This window comes from Cyrtonyx montezumae, unplaced genomic scaffold (genome assembly GCF_038088225.1).
Source record: "Cyrtonyx montezumae isolate F1298 unplaced genomic scaffold, pur_monq_1.0 scaffold_3, whole genome shotgun sequence".
NCBI lineage: Eukaryota > Metazoa > Chordata > Aves > Galliformes > Odontophoridae > Cyrtonyx > Cyrtonyx montezumae.
The window spans coordinates 29,465,648-29,488,997 of NW_027072034.1; the positions used below are offsets into that span (position 1 = coordinate 29,465,648).

General features: G+C 39.7%; 1 protein-coding gene across 4 annotated transcripts in view; it reads left to right on the top strand.

The window, feature by feature from the left end:
* Positions 1-400: 400 nt before the first annotated feature.
* CUL4A (cullin 4A) overlaps positions 401-23,350 on the top strand; it is a 35,181-nt gene continuing 12,231 nt past the window's right edge. Inside the window, exons 1-14 of one of the 4 annotated variants that reach the window (XM_065741061.1) lie at positions 403-609; positions 921-1,036; positions 4,338-4,441; positions 6,593-6,662; positions 8,351-8,424; positions 9,434-9,596; positions 12,002-12,091; positions 12,962-13,044; positions 14,949-15,016; positions 17,819-17,937; positions 20,136-20,328; positions 21,607-21,711; positions 22,143-22,253; positions 22,565-22,650. In XM_065741061.1, coding sequence (XP_065597133.1) covers positions 450-609; positions 921-1,036; positions 4,338-4,441; positions 6,593-6,662; positions 8,351-8,424; positions 9,434-9,596; positions 12,002-12,091; positions 12,962-13,044; positions 14,949-15,016; positions 17,819-17,937; positions 20,136-20,328; positions 21,607-21,711; positions 22,143-22,253; positions 22,565-22,650 — 1,542 coding nt within the window. In that variant the 5' untranslated portion in view covers positions 403-449. Of the gene's footprint in view, positions 610-920; positions 1,037-4,337; positions 4,442-6,583; positions 6,663-8,350; positions 8,425-9,433; positions 9,597-12,001; positions 12,092-12,961; positions 13,045-14,948; positions 15,017-17,818; positions 17,938-20,135; positions 20,329-21,606; positions 21,712-22,142; positions 22,254-22,564; positions 22,651-23,350 lie in introns of those variants that run through there. The other 3 variants (XM_065741062.1, XM_065741063.1, XM_065741064.1) reach the window with 3 other exon arrangements.

The following is a 23,350-nucleotide window of genomic DNA, read 5'->3' on the forward strand; positions in this document are numbered from 1 at the left end:
CTTGCGCTGTAGCCAATGGTAAAGCGTGGTGGGCGGGGCCAGACTGCGCGTCAGGCATAAAGCACGTGCGGCGGGGCGTGGGGCGCGTCAGGGTGGCGGTAATTTGTGTGTGCTGAGGGGCTCGCGGCTGTTTCGTCCCTGCGTTGTGAAAAGGGTGGCAGCCGCGCTCCTTGCCGTGTGCCGTCCAAAAGCTGAATAAAAAAGCTCACCGCCCGTTGTCGGTAACAGGCTGGCACAGAGGCTCTGCCGGAGTTTCTCGGCCGCCCGCCCCGGGAGCCATCTTGCATGCGGGGCCGGTGGGAAGCTCTCGGGAAGGGCTGGAGAAGGGGGGGGGAAGGGAGGGAAGGAGGGCGGGCGGTGGAAGAGGAGGAGGAGAGCGGAGGCGGGGACCGGGCGGCCCAGCCCAGCGCAGCGCCTTGCCCCGGCCGGACACGGCGCCCGGGGCGGAGATGGCGGACGAAGCGCAGAAGAAGCCGCACTTGTCGGCCCTGGTGGGGCACACCAACGGGCTCACCAAGCCCGCCTCGCTGGCCGCCGCCACGCGCGGGGGGGGCGGCGGGGGCGGCGCGGCCGCCGCCTCCAAGAAACTCGTCATCAAGAACTTCAGAGGTGGGTGCGGGGCCGAGCGGCGGCAGGTGCCGGGCCCGGCCTCTCCCCACCTTTGTTTCCCGCGGGGGCATTACCGCGGAGCCCCCAACCTCCGCCCGGGGTCCGCGCGTCGGGCCGCGGGGTTGGGGCGGCCCCGCCGTAGGAAGGAGGAGGAGGAGGCCCCGGGCCTGGCCGCGCTCGGGCGCTGCCGTCTCGCGTGGGGTCGCGACCCGCCCCGCGGCTGCCGGCGCCCGTGGGCAGAGCGGAGGAAGATGGCTGCGGGGAGCCGTGCCCCTCGGGCCGCCCGCAGCCACCTGCGTGTTCCCCCGCAGAAAGGCCCAAGCTGCCCGATAACTACACGCAGGACACCTGGCGCAAACTTCACGAGGCGGTGGCAGCCATTCAGAGCAGCACTTCTATTAAGTACAACCTCGAGGAGCTCTACCAGGTAGGACCTGTGAGGTTTGGGGTTTTTTTTCTTTGTATTTTGTGTTGGGTTTTTTTGGTGTTGCAAGGAAAACAGGCTGCTTTGAGACTCACGGAACTACTGATGGAGTGGGATGTATTTTGGTTATTTAAGGGCCGGTTACACCTCCAAAACACTCTGTCAGTGCACCTTTTCTAGTCAGTTCACACTATAATGGCTCAGCCACTCGCAGTTCTTTGCACAGCTCCTGAGATCTGGGCCCACGAAAAAGCAGCTTGTGCCAGGAGGTACCAAGAGCTGCACCTGGGCGTCCAACCACCCCAATGACCTGCCCACTCCGGATCCTGAAAATGAGGTCTTGCTCTCTCTCTGGACTTTGCACATCCATATTTTACAGTGTCTTTTTTGGTATGTGCTTTGGTGTTTGTAAGTCGCCTGTGTTAAAAGTATTTGTTATAATAATCAGACGTTAGTGCCAACACTCTTTGGAGAATGAAGGAGGGAATTTCAGCACTCGTGTTTTTATAAACTGTTACTGATGGCAGTGAGTTGTGCCATGCAGCTGAAGTTCACTGTGAGCATGCTGTGGGTGCAGGTGTTCTCTGCAGATGCAGATCTCTTTGCCAGATCGGTGTTGAAAGTGTTAATGTTCCCACCCCGGATCTTCTAAATATTCAAGTGTGGTAGCTTTGATGGCATATGTAAAATAGAGATCATGAGGGAGGAGAAAGGCAGCAATCCGTATTGTGGCTGTGTAGGGAACAATCATGGTGAGTCTGAGAGCTGACCTGACTTCTCTGTGTCATTAGTTAAGTTTATAATGTGTGGCATCAAAACGGCTCATTGTGTGAAGGCGTACTGACCTAATGTAATGTACTGCCTTCAAACTGGACTATATATACATCTGTTAGTGCTTACAGGTTTGCAGAATCTGAATTACATAATGCATTTGATGGTTTTAAATTGAGCGTTTGAGAAATCCTGCGTTTTCATGCCCAGCTAAAAAAACACAGATGCATTGAGTGTTACCTAACTTGTTTTCGGAGGCTTGGAAATGAGATTATAGTAATATGGGTATGAAATTGCCAGGGCACAGACTTGAGCTTTGGCAGAAGAGGTGGGGAGAGATCTCAGATAAGCTGTGAAGGGAGAATTGTACTTTCTGCTTGTTCTGTTTGCCAGCTTGTTCATAAAACTGTGCACGTTATAAGGCCAGCCCAGTAGTCTGGAAGTCATTGGTGCAGATCAGCAAGATTCCTGTACGGTTGGTGGTGGTTGTGAGCATGCCCATGCATATGTGCTTATTCTTCCTGCCAAAGAAATGAGAGGAAGTTCAGCATCTTTCAGAAACCTGACCTGTACGTACAGGTTGGTGATCGTGGAAGTATCATGGGGAAAATGTCTGTATGTGTACCGCTTCTCCCTGCTGGGGCTCCTTTTTGTGCATCTCTATCTGGCACCGTGAGAGGAAGAGAGAGCCTGTGAGGGCTCAGTGCGGCAGGCAGTGGTACCCCAGCCTGCCTTTGAACTTCTTGATTGATTTATTTAATTTGGCACGGTGGTAGAGTTAAAAACAAGGAATGATCGCAAGGCCTGGTGGGAAGCCCAAAGCGTAGTCTTTCCCAAGCAGCAGTGCCAGCATGGGTTAAAGCACAAAGGTGCTTGGCAGAGGCGGTGAGCAATGGGAGGGCAGCTGCCAGTTTTTGCTACTAAAATAGAAGTGATGTCTAGGATTGGTGGTAGATTGCCTGGATCTGGGTGGAAGTGGCTGATATTTGATGGGATACAGAAAGTGGGGCAGTGCAAAGAACTGCCGAGTGAGGAGCAAGTGGTAAAAATAATGGAAAGAGAAAATTCCCAATGCAACAAGATACTAAATATATTGAAATGGGGCAGCAGCTGCCCTTCTTGAGGGCGTGGAGTAGAACATTGTTGCAGGGAAGAAGAAAAAATAGTTCGTTTGAATCTTGACTGGACTTCTGTGTAGGTGGGTAGGAAAGGCTGTGTCTTAGAAAGCATTATCAAGTGTCTGACAAGCAGTAGAGTGATTACTGTTTGTCGCAGAGATCATCTCACTTCACCTGTTCCAACACTGGAATTAAAAAAAAAAACCCATAAAAAAGTAATCATGTAATGGCTATTTGTTTTCATTTTGTATGTTTTAGAAGATAAGCTCTTTAGAATATTAGAACTGATAGAGTACAAGCAAAAATAACTATCTAACTAAAACAGAAGGCTCTGCTCAAGACAAGCCATTAAAATGATTATTTGAAACTTGTACCAGGCTTGTGTGGGTAAAGAGCCTGTCTTTTTCATGTAATTATAAATGTGATAATTGTTATTACAGCTTCTTCCCTAGATAGATTGTGTGCAAGATAAATAAAGATCACATCAGATTATTTTAGAGGCAGCAAAAAATCTGAACTAAGCTAAATATGCAGAAGAAGGTAATTACTGGTTTTCCTCTCTGCCTTCATCAAAAAAGAAAGTAGAAAGAGCTTGCTGAAGGTGGTGCTGCAGTGATAAGGCTGTGGATTGAAGCACAGTTCAAGCCAGTGCTGCTGCCCACAGAGCCACTTTCCCCTCCACCTTTCTCTCGATCTGCTCATATGCTATCACAATTCTTTTTGTGATCTTAAACAGTGTGGATAACGTGCTGATACTGAGGCACAGACTTACGTGCTGGCATTAGGCAGCATAACTTGTCACACTGCAAACAAAATGCTCCATTAAAGCTAAACTGAGGAGAAACAAGACCAAGCGCTGGGAAAACACTGAGACTTTGTCCAAGTTCACTGATGCTGTCAGAAAATTTATCAGCAAAATATGTCACTGTCGATCCTTTGGAGTAAAGGAAAATGACTTTGGGTCACTGGTAGTTGCCTGAGTGAAGCGGTGCTCTAAGAATGATGCAGGATCATCTTATGAAAGAAAGGAAGCTGAAGTGCCGTTAAAAGAAGAGATGAGCTGACCTTCTCATCACATCTAACTGCTTTGGGTAATTTTCTGTGAAGCACTGAATGGCCAAAAGTACTACTAAACTTCACAGGCCTCACAGAATGTTTGGCTGCCTTCATTGTGATTCATTTTAGGTGCTGTGGTCTATTAATAAAATAGTTTATTGAAATACGGGACACAAGTTAAAATAAAGCGCGCCTGGAACAAAATCTAAATATAGGCAGTGGTATCAAATGAGGCTACGTTTTCTCTTTGGCATTCCCACTGAGTCTCTTGTGAGGAAAAAAATGTTGATTACGCAGGGACAAAAATCAGAGTTCACTTTTTTTTTTTTAATCTCACCTGTTAACTCTTTTGGTTTTAGGCCGTTGAAAACCTCTGTTCCTACAAAGTCTCTGCTACATTGTACAAACAGCTGCGACAAGTCTGTGAAGATCACGTGAAAGCACAAATCCTTCAGTTCAGGGAATATCCTTCTCCTGTGTGAAGAATCATTATTTTTATATAAACTTTTTTTTTTTTTTTAATGATGGTGATGTTTGTAAATGTGTGCAGAGGTTCTTTGTTTACCACTGATGTATTTTGAAATGGACCGTGAGCAGCTTGAGTCATCTGAGGGAATAGTTCTGGTATTTAGCGGCATGGAGGCAATGAACTATTAAAACAAGTATTTGTTTTGTTATGAGTGCAAATGTTATGCCTAATCTAGAAAACTTCAGTAGCACCACAAGTCTAAAATCCTCACAGGTCTAATGGCAGGTATGGATTTTTGTGGCGAGTGGGTGGTGGAGAGATTTTACAGTAGCAATAGCTGAAGAAAATTATTAACACCAGTACTGGGCGTCTTCTGTAAGATAGTTCTCAGCCCTCTCTGAATGGCCAGTTGTAAGTGCTGGTCAGCAGTGGTGTGTAATGGAGGCATTCACCAACCCCTTCACAATACCTCATGTGTGCTTTGGGAGACAGATCAAAGTTCAGAGGAGCACTTGGCTGCCTTATGAGCTTCAGAACATGTAGATTTTATGGCAAATTTCTCCATTGTTTTCTTAAGTTCTTTTACTAGGCTTCTCTTTTTCCCTCTGAACTGATGACAGAAGTGTCTGCAGATCTCCTTTGGAAGCTTGAGTGCAGCCAGCCCTGTTTTCTGAAGCCTGTTGTGCTTTGCATGCTGAGAGCATGCTTTATATGTCTGTGCATAATAGCCTACTGGTTTGCTCTTGCTGGGGAAGTAGGGTAAGTAGAGCCTATGCCCAGCAGGTCGTTCCCAGAGACAGTCTTGGCAAACAGATGCTGGAGAGTGCTGGGGTGAACAGATGCTGTAGCGATTTGAGTGCTTGCCCTGCTTCCCTGGTCTCTGGTGTATATTCTATTACAGAAAATGATTGGTTGAAGTAGGAAGAAACGAGGGAATGGGGCCCAGAAAGAGCCCTCTTTCTAACTGAATGTCTTTAATGTGCTTAGGATTGTGACTGTCAGTTTCTCACTTCACCACATTCCCCAGCTAGGTGCCTACACTCGTAAAGAAGATAAGTTGCTTTCTCTGATCCTTTTTTTCCCCTGTCATAAGATTAAAATCCAGCATGGTGTTTTTTGAGGGTTTTTTTTTTTTCTCTGAGTCCCAGCAAAAGAGCTTTGCTTCTATGTGGCATACAAGAAACACTGATATTGAATGGCACTGTGAATTCATTTCTTAATTATGTAGCATATTTTTTTTAGTAGATTTGATCTGATTTTAAATCACCTCCAACTAAGAAGTCCATTAGTCAGTACAGCTGCCTCTTAAACGTAACTGAGAATCAGATCTTTTGGTCTGTTTTAAAGCAGTATACAATTGCCAATTTTGCATCCCTGACTTTTTCAGGCAGAGACAATATTATACAACTTAAGCTGTAGAATATTGTTTTCTCCCTGCAAACCCAATAGAACCAATGTTTGGAGAGTTGAGAACTCTGCATTCTACAGGTATGCTGCTTTATATCCTGAGGACATGGGATTAGATTAATCAGATTTGACCAGAGGGAGTTGGAAATGGCATTGTGTAAGAAAGGAAGGCAGAGCCGCCTTTGGGTTTACTCATGTGGTACGAGAATTCTGACAGCGGAAGTAACGATTGGATCCGTTGTATAGCGAGTAAAACTTCATGGTTTACTTAAGGAGACTGAGAGATGTATATGAAAAGAGCGCTATTTGGATTTATTGAGGATTATTTGAAACTGTAACTGCTTTCAGAAGATTAGGGTCACTCCTGTGGCGCACAGTGTGAACTCATTAAAGAAAGTAAACCTTTCTATCCAGCTCACCTCCATGGGTGATAAGGTTGGTTTTGACACTGATGGGATTTCTTACTTGAATCTACATCAGAGCTATGCAGTACAGTCACTAGATGGTATTACTGAAGGGCTTTGAGTGTTGTTCCTTGAAAACATAGGGGAGGTTTTTTGGAGAGCTGCCAGTTCCTGCACTAGACAGAAGCTTTGCAATTAACTGTTCATCCCTAGGCAGTCCCAGTAACATGGCCATATCCACGAAGGAGATTTGCTTAATGGCTGGCAAAGATCATCTCTGGAATCTGACCTCAAAAGTTACTGGCAAGCTAGTTCTCCTTAATAGGTGCTGTACAGATTCTCTGGATAGTCTTTTATTTTTAAAGAAGATAAATAAATGCTGGCAAGATCATTGCAGACAAATGGTAAGTTGAATGTTTGTTCGGAATATGTATCCTTGAGATGTACAGTCTGGAAAAAGGGAATTTGTCATGGTTTTAACTTGGGTCGTTGTTGCATCTCCTCCAAGTTTCAATAGAGCTTTTCACTTTCTCCTTTGCTAGCTGGGGAGTGGTTCTGTTGTCAAAAGCTACATTCTGCTCTTTGTCAATTTCATAGTGGTAGCCATCTGGAATGTCAGTCAGAAACGTGTTGACACTGAAATTGTTCATCAGTTTCTTCAATCTTTGTAGAAAGCTCCAACTGCTAGGTTAATTTGTGACACATATATATATATATTTTTTTTTTTCAAAACAGAGCTGGATATCCTGATTTACTGGGCTGAGAAATGGGAATATTGAATAACAGAATCTTTTTATTTCTCCCCTTTTTGTCATCTGCTTATATGATGAATTGTTACAGAGTAAAAGTCCCCTCTCAAAAACAATTAATAGGAATTGGACTTTTAAGACCACTTCATTATAATTTAAGTTTTCATTGCATTGTCACTGAGCTACAGGTGCCCAAAATAGCTGAGCAACCAAATAACCTCCTTTCCTTTCCCATGTGAGGGACGGGGAGGGATTTATATGTGTGTTTTATCTGAAGTGATAATGGGGGAATGTTGTGAAGAATATTCTGAATAAATTCAACAGTCTGATGAAATTAAGGGTGAAGGTTTTTGCCGTGGAACTTTTATTGATGTGGACCCATGTTGTTATAAAAGTGTTTTTATTTTTTTGTTTTTGTTTGTTTTGTTTTTCTGTTAACTCTGCTCACTTTAATTACTTTTGAGTGCTCCTTTTACTGATTTTAAGTTTACTCAAAAAACAACCTGTAGGAAGTGGCTTTCTTGCCCAGGTTGCTGAGATAGCGCCTGTGGTATTCAAGAAAACAAAACAAAAACAATCTTGTTGCTGTCTTACTTTAATGTGGTTGGCCAGAAATTGTGTCAGCTTGAGAAGTGCTTCAGAAGCAATGAAATCCTTTAGAGGAGGATTGAGTGGGCATCTGAGGATAGAAAATTCAGTAGCTGGCCCAGGGAGTGAGTTATGTACAGACATCCTGAGGTACTCTAACATGAAATTAAAAGCTGGGCAGTCTTTTATATGAACAAAAGTAAAAATGTGTGTTTGTGAATGAGTAAGGATAAAGCCCACTCCTTTTCTGTCTTGATTTAAAAAAGAATGTTTATACATTTTCTCTTGTTATAGTTAATGAATCTCTACTCTTCTCATAAATTTTGACAAAAGTCTTTCACTGTGTTGACATCATTGCAAGGTTTATTACTGTCTGCCTAAAACTTTATTTTTTAAATGAAAACTGACAGCATGCTATTTTGTGGTGTTTACTGAAAGTGTTGGTAATTGTGCTTGAGTAAATATATATCTCAGTAGCGCTAAAACGTAAACACCACTAAGGCTAATAAAATATTCAATTAAATGCTTATGAATTTGAAAATTGTCTTGAATGTCTTTGGTTACACTGATTAGTCATAGCATTAATATCAGTAAATTACATGCCAGTAGAGATGCAGGTCACCACAGGAGATGAAAATACGTGTACCAGCAGTGAGAGTACACGTGCCTGTGATGTAATTTTTTCAGAATTTGCCTTATAATTTAAAATGCTACATGCTGGCAATGAGAAAAATGTTTTCTTGGTATATTTTCAGATCATGATCAGAAGCATTTTCTTATTTTTGGATCGTACATATGTACTTCAGAATTCAATGCTTCCTTCTATATGGTAGGTATCTACATAAATGCTCCTCTTAAGTCATATCCACCTTACCCAGGAGAAAACATGAGGGTAAAAGAGGGAGGTGAGTGTGGTTCAGCTGGCAAGTTTGGTTGAGGTTACTGCCTCTGGGCCTCCACTTTCAGTCTAGTGGTTCTTCAGGTGCTCTTGGCTTGGCAAAGTTCAGAGCTTGGCTATTGGCTCCGTTGTTTTTTGTTTGTTCTCACAAGGTACATGCTTCTTGCCTCAGCCTTTTGTGATTTGAGACCTGTGGCTCAGAGCTCAGAGGTTAACTCCTGCTTGCTGCTGCAGTTTGAGTACCCCGCAGTCATGTCTATTTCTCAGCATCCTTCCCAAGGGTCATTTTGTATAATCACCAAAGCAAACAAACCCATGCTTTGCCAACGTTTTCTGGTGTCAACATTCTGTGAAAAGCAAGAAAAGATAAAATGCTGAAGTAGCGGTGTGCCTCTTCTCTGCCTGTGTTACTTCTGTGCTCTCCCCTTGAGTTGTAGAGGAAGCTGGCAGCCTTCTCTCACCTCTCACTGGTTAGGTCTCACATTAAGCCTTCATTTCTGGACTATGCATTGGTCTTCCTTCAGCTTTTTGTATTAGGCTGTCTTTTAATGAGAACCATCAGGAGGGTCCATTCATACTTGATCTTTTTTTCTAATACTGAGAAAGTCCCACTTACCCATTTATATTTAATGTAGATATATATTCAGATTCAAAATTACAGTAGTAATTCTTTATCAATAAGCAGATAATTTTGTAGTCTATTATGTGAAATAGATGCAGGCCAGTCATAGTTCTGACCTGAAGTTTATGCATCTGTTAGCACCTCACCTGGTATTTTTGTGATAGTTATAGTATATATACATTATTAATAAATTTCCTCTGTGTAATATATACATATATATTATATGTATATACATATAATTTTTTATACATTATACATACACGCAAATTTTTGAAAAGAATTAATGAAGTGATGTATTAATTTTCATTGTTCACACAGGGACATGGGGCTAGAATTATTTAGAAATCATGTCATTAGTGATAAGCAAGTTCAAAACAAGACTATTGATGGAATCCTGCTGCTGATTGAACGGGAACGAAGTGGTGAAGCGGTGGACAGAAGTTTGCTGCGTAGTTTGTTGAGTATGCTGTCTGATCTACAGGTGAGTACAGCAAAACTCATTCATTAACTACTCACTTTAGAAATTGACTTTGGACTTCTCTGACATGAGTATTGTACAGAAATAATTTTATTCTTCTAGAAAACATGTGCTTCAAAATCTGGTTAACAGGCTGAGAAAGTGGTTCCCTTTTCTTTGCCCAATTCAGTCTTTCATTCTCTGTTTTTTCTTTTATTTAATGAGAACTCTATGCTTGTATTTCTTAGCTGAGGCATGTCTGTGTTAATTGCTTGTTTTCTAATCCTAGCGAAGGTTAAACGTAGCAAGCAAAAAAGACTGTCTCTATTACTGTAAAAAGATTTTTTGGAGACCAGATCCTGATTCTTACCACAAAAAAAAATCACGACTTCAGTAACTTCTTAGAAGAGAGATCAAAGATAGAATGAGATGTGAAGTTAAGGCAGACATTTTCAAATGGTTATGGTCAAGCTCTGTAAAAGAATGAAATTTTCCACTAGAATAGATATTCAGTAATCAATCTGAAAAAAAAAAAAGATTTTGATTTGGCTGTATGTGTTGCTGAAGAGAGGCCAACAGCCTTGTCCTGTGATGTGCAGTAAAATTTAGGAGCAGTCCTTCATGCTTTTAGAACCTGTTCAGCCACTCTGTTCCCAACTGATGGATATTATTTTAAACCTTTAACTTGGTAAGGGTTTAAAAAAGAGTGCAAAGAGTTCATAAAACTCTGGGAATGTTAAGTCTGGAAAAGAGGAGGCTCAGGAGTGACCTTTTTTTTTTCTATAACTTCCTGAAAGAAGGTTGTGGCAAGGTAGCATTCAGCTTCTTGACAGCATTAGAACAAGAGTTAATGGGTGCAGTTGTTCCAGAGGAGGTCCAGGTTGGATAGTAGGAAAAATTTTTCTCACAAGGAATGCTGAGGCAGAGGCCCAGGCTGCCCAGGGAGGTAGTGGAATCACCATCCATGAAGGTGTTCAAGTAATGTAGGTACACGTCTCTGAGGGACACGGTTAGTGGACGAGGTGGGGATGGATTGATGGTTGGACTAGGTGGTCATAGTGGTATTTTCCAACCCGTATGATGCTATGATAAAAGGCTATTAAAAAGTGCCTTTTGGTCAGTCAGCTTACGTGGCTTCTATGCTTTTTGTGTTAATTTTCCTGACATTCATCCATAACTTTTAAGAGTACCCAAAAAATTTATTACTGATAATTTTGTTCAAGAGAGAAGATCTTATGATCTGAAAAATCACTAACAGATCTGAAGACATTGATGTGATTTGTGTGCACTTTCCCACTTTTTTTCCTGTTAATTGCCAGACTTCTCTTAACTGCATCAGTTTTTTGTAGGTATTACCAGTGATTTTTTATTTTTTTTAGCAACGTACACTGCTAACTAAATATTTTATATCTCCTTCATTGGATCTTTCTTCCAGAACTGGATTTCACCCTGCAGTCTTCTTCACTGGCTCAAAAGTGTTGTTTTTTTCTTTGCTAGAAAACCTAATGAAGTCTATTCTGTTCTTTTATATTATCAGACACAGATGTGCTTATGATCCTGCCTTCAGGATCTCTGCTTCTCTCTCTTCTTTCCCCAGAGGTTAGCTTGTGGTGGAAGATGAATTAATAAAGCAAATCTTATATTTCATTCGGAAACAATTAAGCTCTTAGTCATTCCTGATTTTTAGGTAATTACAAAATTGAAGACCAACTGCTGAAAGCTGATTCCTGCTCGCATAAATCTTACCCTATTGCAGCTCCCTGTTGTAAAGCTTTGTATGTGGTTTCTGTAGAAATATTTCCATATACTGTTAGTGTAGGTCAGAAGATTAGTGAAGAAAAAGAAGGTAAAATGTAAAATCTTATATTCGGTCCTGTTTAAAGAGATGGCTAAAGCAATAAGTCAGTGTTTGCTTATGACGTTGAGTTAGTATACTGTTACACTCTGAATACCTGTCAAGCTGGAGATTTCATGTTTGATGCATGGAAAAAAGTCAAATATTTGAAAGTACTTATCAGCTTTGTTCCTAAGACTCGTTACTGAGAATATAATCATTTTACTATTGGGAATTACCTGTTTTGTTTTACCAGTTGGAGCAGGCGCAGAAATATCAATGGGGGGTCTTGAGCTCAGGTGGCTTAGATGTCATTACTGTGCTGTAGTGTTGAGTGCTGTGTGTTTGTGTGAATTAAACAGTCAGTTTAGACAGTTTTAGTACTGTCTAAAACATGCTATTGCTACACTGGGAAGTCAGTTCTGATCATAGTCCTTCTAAAACCAGTGGGGAAAAAAGCAAACTTCTGCATTTATACAATCTTAAAAATGTTTAATGCTTTCCTGAAGTTTTACTTGCCTCTATGCCTGACAACCAGGGTACACTACCTTTATTGGCAGCTTAATGTAAGTAATAAAATTGATTTCTTGAGCAGGTTTACAAAGAATCATTTGAACAGAGGTTTCTGGAAGAGACAAATTGCTTATATGCTGCTGAGGGACAAAGATTAATGCAAGAAAGAGAGGTAGGTGCATGTTGTAGGTAACTGTTATTATTTTAGTTCCATCTGCTATTGGGTTATGTGGGAACTTCTGGTAGCACTGCAGAATGAATGCTAAAAGAAATGTACTGGTGCAGATGATGTGTACACTTTGAGGACTGCAGTACTGTATCAAAGAGAAGAACCAAATCTGTTTTGCTATAATGTTGGATGTGTGTGTGTGTATGTATGTGTGTGTATATATATATATATATATATACACATATATAATATTTGTATCTCTCATATAGAAACATAAACTAGGGATGGAGAAGTCAAGTGACATTTTCTATTGCTGAAGTCGTGCTACCAGAGAGTTCATCACATAAAGTGTGAAAGTGTGCCATGAATATTATTTTTGCTCAAAAGCTGTGAAGTATCTACTGGCACCATTCTACTCTGTACTTAATAGCTAAGTTAACTGCTTACTTTCTTAAAAAAAAAAAAAAAGTTTTGTTGCATTTCTTTTGTTGTTTTGTTCCATTTGCTTATTATTGAGTGGACTTGAGACATCTTTGCTTTCTGTGCTTTTGAGATGAAATTATGCTCTGTGGTGGGCAGCCTGAAAATGTGGTTCTCTCTGAAAATGTATATCAACAATGTTTCCTGGTTGTGTAAAATAGAGCATGCTACCTTTTTAAATTCAATTTTAACACTGGCTCTCTACCAGTAGAGAATAGGTAGGTACAGATATATTTCTTTCATTAAGAGGTAACATATAACGTTCTTGTGGAACAGTCATTTCTAATCCATACTTTCTTTAAATTTACAGTTTTTAAATACCTGTCTTGAACAAGATGATCATTCATGGTACTGTACTTAGCTATTGAATTTGTCATTTTCTTGTCTTGCAAGGTCCCAGAATATCTTCACCATGTTAGTAAACGCTTGGAAGAAGAAGGAGACAGAGTGATAACATACTTAGACCACAGCACACAGTGAGTACAAATTTTGTCATTGTTAGCATAGGTCAAGCATCCCTTATAAAATGGTGTGACTGTCCATGGCTGTAGAGACACAGAGATCATCTCTGTAGATACTGTTCGGTGTTTTTATTTTTTAAGTATATATATATATTTTTAAGAGCTGATTTATTTAGAATTCAAGTATTCTTTCAGTAAAAGGGGAGAAATCTGTCTAGAAAACTACCAGTATAAGTTGAATGTAACAAAATATAACTGAAATTTGCATTATCAAAGTAGTAGCTGATTTTAAACACTCGTAAGGAAACATCACTAGGGGAAAGAAATGTTAAATTATGACATAGATTAGAGAACATGGATACAAACTTTGTGTTAGTTTACAGCAGATCAGCTTTGGTACAGCTGCTGCCAATAGATTGTGCAAGGTAGCTCGTGCTTTTTGTCACTGAGGTATTGAGTAGGAGCATGCATTTTACTGGAGTAAGAATGCACAGACACTGATGGGCCATAAATGTATATATAATTTATAAATAATGCACTAGTAGTTCTTTTTAAATAGAAAAACATAACTAGATAGAATTAGCTTAGAGTTCTTTGCCCTCACGCCTTTTTGTTTCCCCTAGGTTGGTGTGTTGGCATTTCATTGGGTTTTAAAGGGATCAATGAATAAGTTCACTTTTTGTCACATATATATGAAGAAAATAAGTCAAGCACGTGCCTTGCATATCATGGGGCGTATTTGAACTTGAGTCTTTTTGCAGGGTGTCTAGCTTCCTCATGCAAAATTAGTTATGAAAACAAATTATTTCTGTATGTAAATAAGATATTCGTTCTGACTGTCTATTTCTTAACAAATACTGCTGGCAGACCACTTATCCGTACTTCCTCTTTAGGCAGAAGGTCTTCTGGGGCAGAATATGGTATTTTATGTAACCTTGAATCCTGTTCTGTAGGCCAATCAGTAGCTATAGATAGCAATAGTTGGAAAAAGTAGCCATAAAAAAAATGGCTTTATGTGCCAAGACCATGGCCCTGCCTAACTAGTCTTTCACATTTGCTTAGGAGCACTCAAGGGAGAGAATAGAGTAAGTACATGAGCTGCCCTGACACTGTCCTAGTACCTGCCTGTTTCCAGCTCAGCATATTTTCTGAACCTAATGCTGGTTCGCCTGTTTCGTATTATCCAATGAATCTCTTTCAAATGCTTGTGCCATCTCACTTGGATTCATGTAAGCTTTTCCATCTGTGACATCTTTTGGCAAGGAGATTCCCCCCCAGTGAGCCAGCCAGCACATAATAGATCACTTCTTTTTGTTTATTTCAAATCTGGTTCCCAATACTATCGCTGATGTTCCCAGCTTTTATGTTGGAAAGTGATCAGCCTGTTCCGTTTCACCTTTTCTCCTGCCCATCAGTGTACCACTATATGTGTTACTGCCAGGTCATCTCTTTCCCAGATCAGAGAGTCCAAATCCAAATGTGTACAGTTGTTTCTCTTGCAGGTGCTGCTGCATCATCCCTGTTCTCTTTTTTCGGACCGTTCCAAATTCAGATCCCTTCTTTTGAGGTGAAGGGACTAAAACTGTTTATTGTATTCAGTGATTTGCCTGGCATTTGTAGGTGGTGTTTTGGCAAAGGTAGGGACTTAAAAAGGGTGCTTAAAAAGAATTTTTGCTGTTTCAACTTGTTATAGCTTATTTTTTAGTATTCAAAACTAAATTTCTTTTTTAATCCGTGCTTCACTGTTTTTTTTCTTATAACACATGACTTTTTTTTTCCTTAATGTGTAGGCTTTGTTTTAAGAAGAAAACTGTTGATCTTTTTGGTATGGTAACATGAATTGATCACAGATGCACTGTGATGGGAGATAATTCCCTTATACCATATTACTTCTAATACACTTTTCTTGCCTTATTTAGGAAACCACTGATTGCTTGTGTGGAGAAACAACTACTAGGAGAACACTTAACAGCTATTTTGCAAAAAGGTATTTTTTTAATTAATGCATTCTTTAATAACCAACAGATTCTCATAGTCTGTGATAAGATCTATAGCTTTATTTCACAAGATGCATTAGCTGTGGGGAAAAAATAATCCATAGTCACAGAAAGCCAACTTAATACAACTGTTACACCCATTGTGACAAGCAGATCCTGTATGTCGAAACAAGTACCTGAAATGCAATTCTGTATTTGTATATGTTGCTAAACCCCATAAGTTCCCTTTGACTGAGAGCAGTGGGCTTAGGAATTGCGTTGGAATTGTTGATTTCCTTGAATTTGCAAACTTCCAAGTTAAAGCTGCATTTATTATTGTAGTTTCTTTTCTGTGATGGTTACAGTGCAAGTGCAATAGTGTCACATATCCTTGTGACTGGATGATTCAAGAGTTGTGTTATTGGAGCCAGTGGCAGTCAGAAGCAGTGCACCTCTTAGACTTTTTTTTTTGCATTTTACCTTCTTTCTGCCAGTTCCGAATTTGAGCTACAGTCTTCTTAGGAAGCCCTTCAGATATTACTGTCTTCAGATCAGCATTTCTCTTTTCCTCATAACTTTAAATATTCATCTTTTTCCCTTCATTCCTTGGTTTGGTCTGATCTTTCAATATTTTAAATGACCCTTTTCTTGCACTAGTGCCACCTTTTAGGCTTCAGATCTTCTAGCGAATTACGCTTACATCTTTGTTCTTTTACTGCCACAGTAATTATGTCTCTAGTACTGTTATCTTCAGGCTCTGTCACATCAATGTTTAATACTTCTGGGTTGATAGATGTACTCCTTTCACTTCTTTCTTTGTCCCCTTTTTAAAGACAGGCATGCTTGCAGTTTTCTGTGAACTACTCTGGGAATAGATTATTTCACTGTTTTCAATACATTTACAAAAGTAAACTTGTTTATTCTCTTAGTTATTTTTAAGCTTATTGTAAAATGTAAGAATAACTAGCATTTTTGTTGGTACGTGTCATTTTTGCTTGTTTTTTTAGTATTATTTTAAAGTCACTTCTCCACTGATAAATGTGTTCATCAGTTGGCTTCGTCAAAAAAATGTTCTTGTTTTAATCTGCACTCTCTCTTGCTTAATAATGTACATTCACTGTCCATGTACATTTTTGAAGTTAGTATAATTTGGGATTCTGTTGGATTCTTTTGCACTCTGTCTACACGTTTTATTTAAAAAAAAAAAAAGAAAGTCTAACATCACCTGGCTTACATCACTCTCTGCATTCATTTGATCCAGGGCACACTGTAATCCACTTATAACATCCTAGTATTCAGTGCAAGTAGAAGAAGATACTGCCTTTTGTAGGTTTTGTTCCGTAGGAGAGAAGGCATATGATGTAGTCAGTTTGATACAGGAAAATTATAAAGCTTACAAATGCAGAGTATGTATGAGATACTTTGTTTCTTGTATTATTCTGACTGCCCTTTAATGGTGAATGCATCTTTTTACATTGTGTAAATAGAAATTTGTAAGGCTGCGATGGTGCTTTCTGGAAGTTATATGAAGTGCTGTGTCAGAGGAGTTCCCTAAATGTCTTTTTTATTGGTCATGGATGTGGCAAAGTATTTTTTCCATCAGAGTTTATATATCAGAGAAAGGAAGGTTGGAACTTTATCAGCAAGACTGTAACAAAGCGGATAGTGCATTGGTCTCCCTAAATGAGGAGGGAGCAATGCGTGGATGTGGTGGAATGGGCATTTCCTAATTTTAGTGCCAAAGGCACATAAGTCACATATATTAAAGTTTGTGTAATGTATTTTTAAAGTATTTTAATTCTTCTGATATCTCAGTGCAATCAAAGTTGACCTGATGTCATTCTTGAGCATTGTTTGCCTTTCTGAACTTGTAAATAAGTTAAAATTGCGGTATTTTAAGATGAAGGAGAGAGTAAAAAAGGGATCTTTAACTATAATGCCTTCAAATCCTTTGTAATCTAATACCATTTAAAATTTTAAAGTAATTAAACGTTCTACTTCACATTGTGCATGAAACAGAGCAGTCATACAGTGTTAGCTACACTGATGATGTACATTGTCAACTTGTGTAGTTTCAAGCTGTCTAGTTTTTAAACAGTGGCATAAATGCTACCTTCCCATTTTACTGAAGTCATGAGCACCAGACAATGGATCTGTGATTGCAATGGGACTAAATACACAGTTTGAGAATATGGCACATGTAGTTGTAAAAACCTTCCCATTTAGCATTGAGCTTTGCTTCTCCATTCATTAGTCCAAGGCCTAGTCTCACGTAGGATAAAATGACAGGCAAAAGTTACTTGGAAACAATTTATAGTTGTGTGTTATTACATCAGTATGGATGTAGAGCATTTATAACCCATTCTTAATATAAAAACATGACAACACACTCCAGAGAAAAAAAATCTTGCCAAGTATAAATTTTTGTTTTAAATTTAGGACACTTATGATGGTTTTTGACATTCTTTAGAGATTCTGTGAGTTCTTTGGATAAAGCTCTACACTTAAAATCAAATACTGTTCATAAAGGTTCTGCAAAAGGCTTAGAGTCAGCACCTAATTGGGAAAGTACTTCAGCTGACTTAAAATATTGTAACATAAGTCTTTGCAGCTGGTTTATACCAGGGGATGTGTTAACCCTGAGCATAACACTCACTTTTAGAAATGCTGCCTTTAAAATTTTCTACTTCAGCACACTGGAGAGTCTGTTGGTGTATTTCATAGAGATTTTTGGTTTTCTCTTCTATTTCCAATTGTGTTTATGCAACGCTATTCAGGTTTGCTTGTACCTCTAACTTTCTTTCCTTTTTAAGGACTTGATAACCTGCTTGATGAAAATAGAATATCAGATTTGACCCAGATGTACCAGCTGTTCAGCAGGGTAAAAGGAGGGCAGCAGATCCTCTTGCAACATTGGAGTGAATACATCAAGGTATTTCAAATATCTCTTAATACTCTCAAAATTTATGCTGTCATCATAGGTTTCTTCTATTAAAAAGAAGAATAGTATATCATTAGATATGTTAATAGTTTTTGTTTTTTCCCCTTAATAATAATCACGTGGTGAGAAACAGCAACACAAGTTTTGATTTTGAATTCCTAACTACTGTTGGGAATTGCTTTCAATATAGGTTTGAACAATACACAAGAAGCTTTTTCGGTTTACTTTTAAGTAGAGCCAAACACACGTTTGTTTAGAGTATGCTGGATTGTAGGATGTGTTGAGTTTCGGTACAAATACACTCACCTGTTTTACATACTTGGAAATGCAGGAGAGCAGCAGAATGCAGTTGCTCTGCCGCAGGTTGGCAGTGCTTCATGTAGCCAACCTAGAGCAATGTAGTCAGTAAGATGAACACTTAAGCTGTTTTGAGAGGAACACTCCTTTTGAAAATAATCCATGATCAGAGTGGCATTTAGATAATTCTGGCCTGTTTAGCTAGGCATAGTAGTAAGGTAATATGCTGCCCCAGAGCAGATGAAAGCAGCAAGCTTCACAGAAAATATTTCTCTCTGGAGTTGATAATTGCTCGCGTAGTTCTTTCCTGAATCATCCATTGTTACCTCTACCTTAAAGGCAAAGTGCACATCAGTTCATTGTGGAGGTGACTTTCTTTCTCATCTGTACCTGGAGTTGTGTGCAGCACATGGGAGAGAGGCAGTGTCCCCATCCACCCCCAAAACTGAGAAACAGTTGGCTTAGCAGATTGTTGAGCAGTGTCTCCCACACCTGCTGCTGCTCATGGATATGTGATCAGCTGGACGAGCATGTAGAAAACTATGGGAAGGAGGACCAGGACCTTGCCTTTCAGCAGCAGCAAGTTGACTTACCATGCCACGTGTCTCAGAATCAGACCTTCAGTGGCCTCATTTTAAAGAGGCTTTTCCATATGCTCAGAAATCTAGAAAGCATTTTCTATAGTCAGTAAATCTCAATTCTAACATTCTGTGTGTCATAGTGCATTAAAACGGGGCTTCAGGATCTTAAAATTCTATCCTGTGAATCAGCATAAGAAAAGGTACACAGAGACAAAGTTCTGGAGGGAAGATTAGTGCTCTGCTGTAGTCACCTTTTTATTATTTCAAGCATGCCACTTAGCTCTGTATATCTCAACTCCCCAGTTGCATGCTGGAGAAATGCTTTGCAACTTTGGAACATAAATGATAGTCTGAGAGAGATCCAGATCCTGTTAATAAAGGTGAAAATGGACTTAGTGCAAGATATATATGTTGAGTCCAAGGATGCTTGGCCAGCCTTGTGTCACTCAGAAATGGTTCTTAAGAAAGGTCTTAGTGAAAGACTGCAATGGATAATGAGGTATTTGGGTGGAAATTTTGAGGTTTGTGAGGCGTTTTTCCGTCTTTGCTTTACTGTGGTGGCAGTCATACCACCATACTAATGTAAATACACCAGTTCAGTACTGTTCAGCTGTTACTGTGCAGGTGTTCCTCTTTCTCATGGCGGAAAACTACTCATTCTGTGTAAGGAAGTGATTGGTGTTACAGAGCAGTTGTAAATTGACTGCTAGGTCAACCTCATGGGAAGCTTTGGTTCATTGGGCAGTGGGTACCATAGATCCAGTTCTGGGACAGTAAATGAATAAGAAAAGAAAGTCAGCTCTATGGCTTCTTCTTGCCAATAGGAAAATCCTGTTTGTTGGAAGTCAGCTGATCTGGAGCCTTCATGGGGTGAGAAGTTTGGAGGGATGAGCAGCAGTTGGGTTTCAACCGCCTGTTCCTGTCAGTGGAGATCACTAGTGGGCTCCAAAAGGAATAGTACAAAGTTTGCCATTGCACTTTCTAAGGCAGTTTCCATATAATTTCTTTGACACGAGTCATGTAGTTCTGTATTTAACTGTAAACTTGTACGTCGTACAGTTGTGTCTGTGTGTTTCTGTTTAGCTCCTGTCTTAAATGTGTATAATCTTTAAATCAAACGCTGATGTTTGAAATCCATTAATGTGTGTCTGGGCTTTTATTTTAAATTTTAATGCATCTCATTTTCTGAAAATGTGAAGTCACATAAGTAGCTCTGTAAAATTATTATTCTCTCTAACGATTGATTTATAAGGGTGGGGGAGACAGGTAGTGCTCTAAAGTATTTTATTATCAAAAGTGTTTGTTTTACAGAACTTTGGGACAACAATAGTGGTTAATCCTGAAAAGGACAAGGATATGGTGCAAGAGCTACTAGATTTTAAGGATAAAGTGGACCATATCATAGAAGTGTGCTTTCAGAAAAATGAAAAATTTATAAACTTGATGAAGGAGTCCTTTGAAACATTTATCAACAAGAGACCAAATAAGCCTGCAGAATTGATAGGTACACAAATATTTTTCTGTAAAATATTTCCAAAATCTGTAGAAAGCATGATAAGATGATGCTGCTGAGTGTGCTAGCGCAATAGTGGTGCATTATGCAGTTGCTTTAGGAGATTTGCTTTGGGAGCACTGCGGGACCGAGCAGCGCGGGGCGTTGATAGGTGCGTGTGGTGTCCCACATGAGTACATAGCTTTGCTGTCCTGCACTGCAACTGGGCTAACCTGTGCTCAGGGAGCTCAGTGCGAATGCTGCCAGTGATGTGAAGGGCTAGGGGAAGCATAGCCAGAGCAGAAGACACTGCCACGATGGTGGCAGATGAGTTCTCTGGGAGTTAAAGATCTCTCACTCAGAAAGGACTAAGTATAGCCTGTCTGACTTGAAGGCTGATGTTGGAACAATTTTAAGGCCTTCAGATGCAAGGAGGAAGAAAAAATTGAGAATCTTGAAGGGGGAACTAATGCTTATTAAGGGAAAATCTATTTTTACTGGAATTACCCCTGATCTGGCAAAATTTTACCTGCAGCCAGCATAGTAATGACATTTTACACCAGTAGAGGCTCCTGCTCCTCTTTTTTTTTCCTCTCTTGCCTCTATTAAACATATTTTGTGGCTTTATTCTAAAATAAACCTAGTGAATACAGGTTAAAGCAGTGACACAGCCTGCTGTCATATGCAGATTGTGGTGTTTCAGCTATTGCAGTAGTTTCCTTCTTACCCCAGTAGAAGGCTGTAGGGATACTAATGCGGCTTAATCAACGTTTAGCTAAATTCATTGCTTAACAGTATTTCTAGCATTCTGAAGCTACTAACTTGAAAGCATCGCTTCTGTTTAAACTTTTGTATGCTCATAGCAAGGAGCAAGAGGGGTTTGCTAAAGGTCTACAAAGACTATAGTCCTTTTTGTGTTGTTTGTTTCTGTTTCTCATAAAATACATTCATATGCATTGTACTCTTCCAAAATGTTGTCTTTCAACAAGTAATGCACTTGCAATAAATATAACACAAAATATGGGAACTTCTAGTGCATTAATTTAAATGATTTTACCGTGTTCTTTTCTTGGATTGTTCCTTCTTGTGATTTTTTTTTCTATTATGGCAGTAGTTACAGTAAGCACTCTATCATTCCACTGAATAAAGGGGTGGGAGAAAAGAAAATTGAAAGCTTCACACTTAATCTGTATTTTTAATATACAGTAATATTTCACCTGGAAAATGCTTTAGTTGGTGATTTTAGATTTTTTTTTTAATTATGGCGTTAATTTTTTTTTTAATTTGTAGCAAAATATGTGGATTCCAAGTTAAGAGCTGGTAATAAAGAAGCAACAGATGAAGAGCTGGAAAGAATCCTTGACAAAATCATGATCATATTTAGATTCATTCACGGTAAGAAATGTCCATTCACAGTTAATGCAGTTAAAAAGTATTTCCCTTGCTGCTTGCTGAACTTCAGTCGTCTGACTGTAAGAGATCGTTTTTGGCATGAGTTTCCTCTAGAACTGGTCTAAAATTGGAGTTGCCTTACAGTTGAAGGAGCACAATAAATACAACAGGAAGACCAACTTCTTTGGAGGTGAAGTTGCCTTGTATAGCCTACGGGTGGAGATCAAAGATTGAGAGTAAAATTTAGCTAAGTATGTTGATAGAATAATTCAAACATAAAAAGAACCAATAGTCTGTACATTTTCCTTTATTGTCGGGTAGTGAATATTGATCTCCTGATCAGTGTGTTGTGAGTTAAGGCTTGTGTCACAAACCTGAAGTGCAGTGGTGCAAATAGAATGTATGACCTTATTTTTGTTTCCACTTCCATGCAGGTAAAGATGTTTTTGAGGCATTCTATAAGAAGGATTTGGCTAAAAGACTGCTGGTTGGGAAAAGTGCATCTGTAGATGCTGAGAAGTCCATGTTGTCAAAGCTTAAACATGGTAGGCATCTTCAGATGTGTTAATTGTTTATTACTTTTTGGATTGTGAATTGGAATCCTCATTGTCTCATGCTTTGAACAGTGATGAGCCAGATCTTAAGTATTATCTGAGCATTGTGCTCAGTGAGAACTATTGAGTTGACCTCCCAGATACGTGACTGGTTCATTCAATCTGCCTAGATAGGAGCAGAATACATAGTTGTGTGTGCTCCAGACTCTGACAAATCTGGCACAACTGTCTCCAGTTAGACCTTCATAAATTGTTCTGTGCTTGTTGTAATTGTGGGATCTTTGCTTTAATTTGTGTGACAGAATGTGGGGCTGCTTTTACCAGCAAACTGGAGGGCATGTTCAAGGACATGGAACTGTCAAAAGATGTCATGGTTCAGTTTAAGCAGGTACCTTCAGATTGTGTTTATGTGCTAAACTTTCAACAGTGATGGGGAAGCACTTAATGGCATTAAACCTGGAATTAAGATAAAATGAAATGAAACAGCTTTTGAGCAGGCCCTGATAGACCAGAATCTTCATGGATTCAGAGAGAATCTTTTTTTACAGTTTTACGTGATTTCTTTTTGTAAATGACATGTAATAATTTAGTTTGCTGACATCCTTTAAAGTCCACATTCCTTGATTCTGTAAACTATTGCTTCTCTAATTCTTTGTGGATGACCTATGCCAGAGAAACTCCCTAAAGGTTGCTAAAATGCTCAGAAAATGTATATATCTTGGGCACTGAACTTCAAAACTGTTGGTGACTGAGGCAGTATACTGCAAGAAAATGTGCATGTTTGCCCTGTTGTTATGCTTCTCCCGGTCACCTTTTTGGGGCCTTCCTGAAGACAGAGTTCTGGGGCAGAAGTCTGACCCAGAGCAGCTGCTCCACTACCAAAATACTGCACTGATTTTTCTGCCCAAACTTTACGGCCTGTTGGGGAGTGATCTTACATTGAAATTATAAGAAAATGTATTGCCTCACAGAGATGTGAGGAAGTCCCAGGGAACCTTAAAATTTTTGTCCTGGCTTCTGATCAAAAGCTTTTGTTTTGCTTTTTTGTTTTTAATCTGATTTATCATGCAAACAGTATACTTGAATGA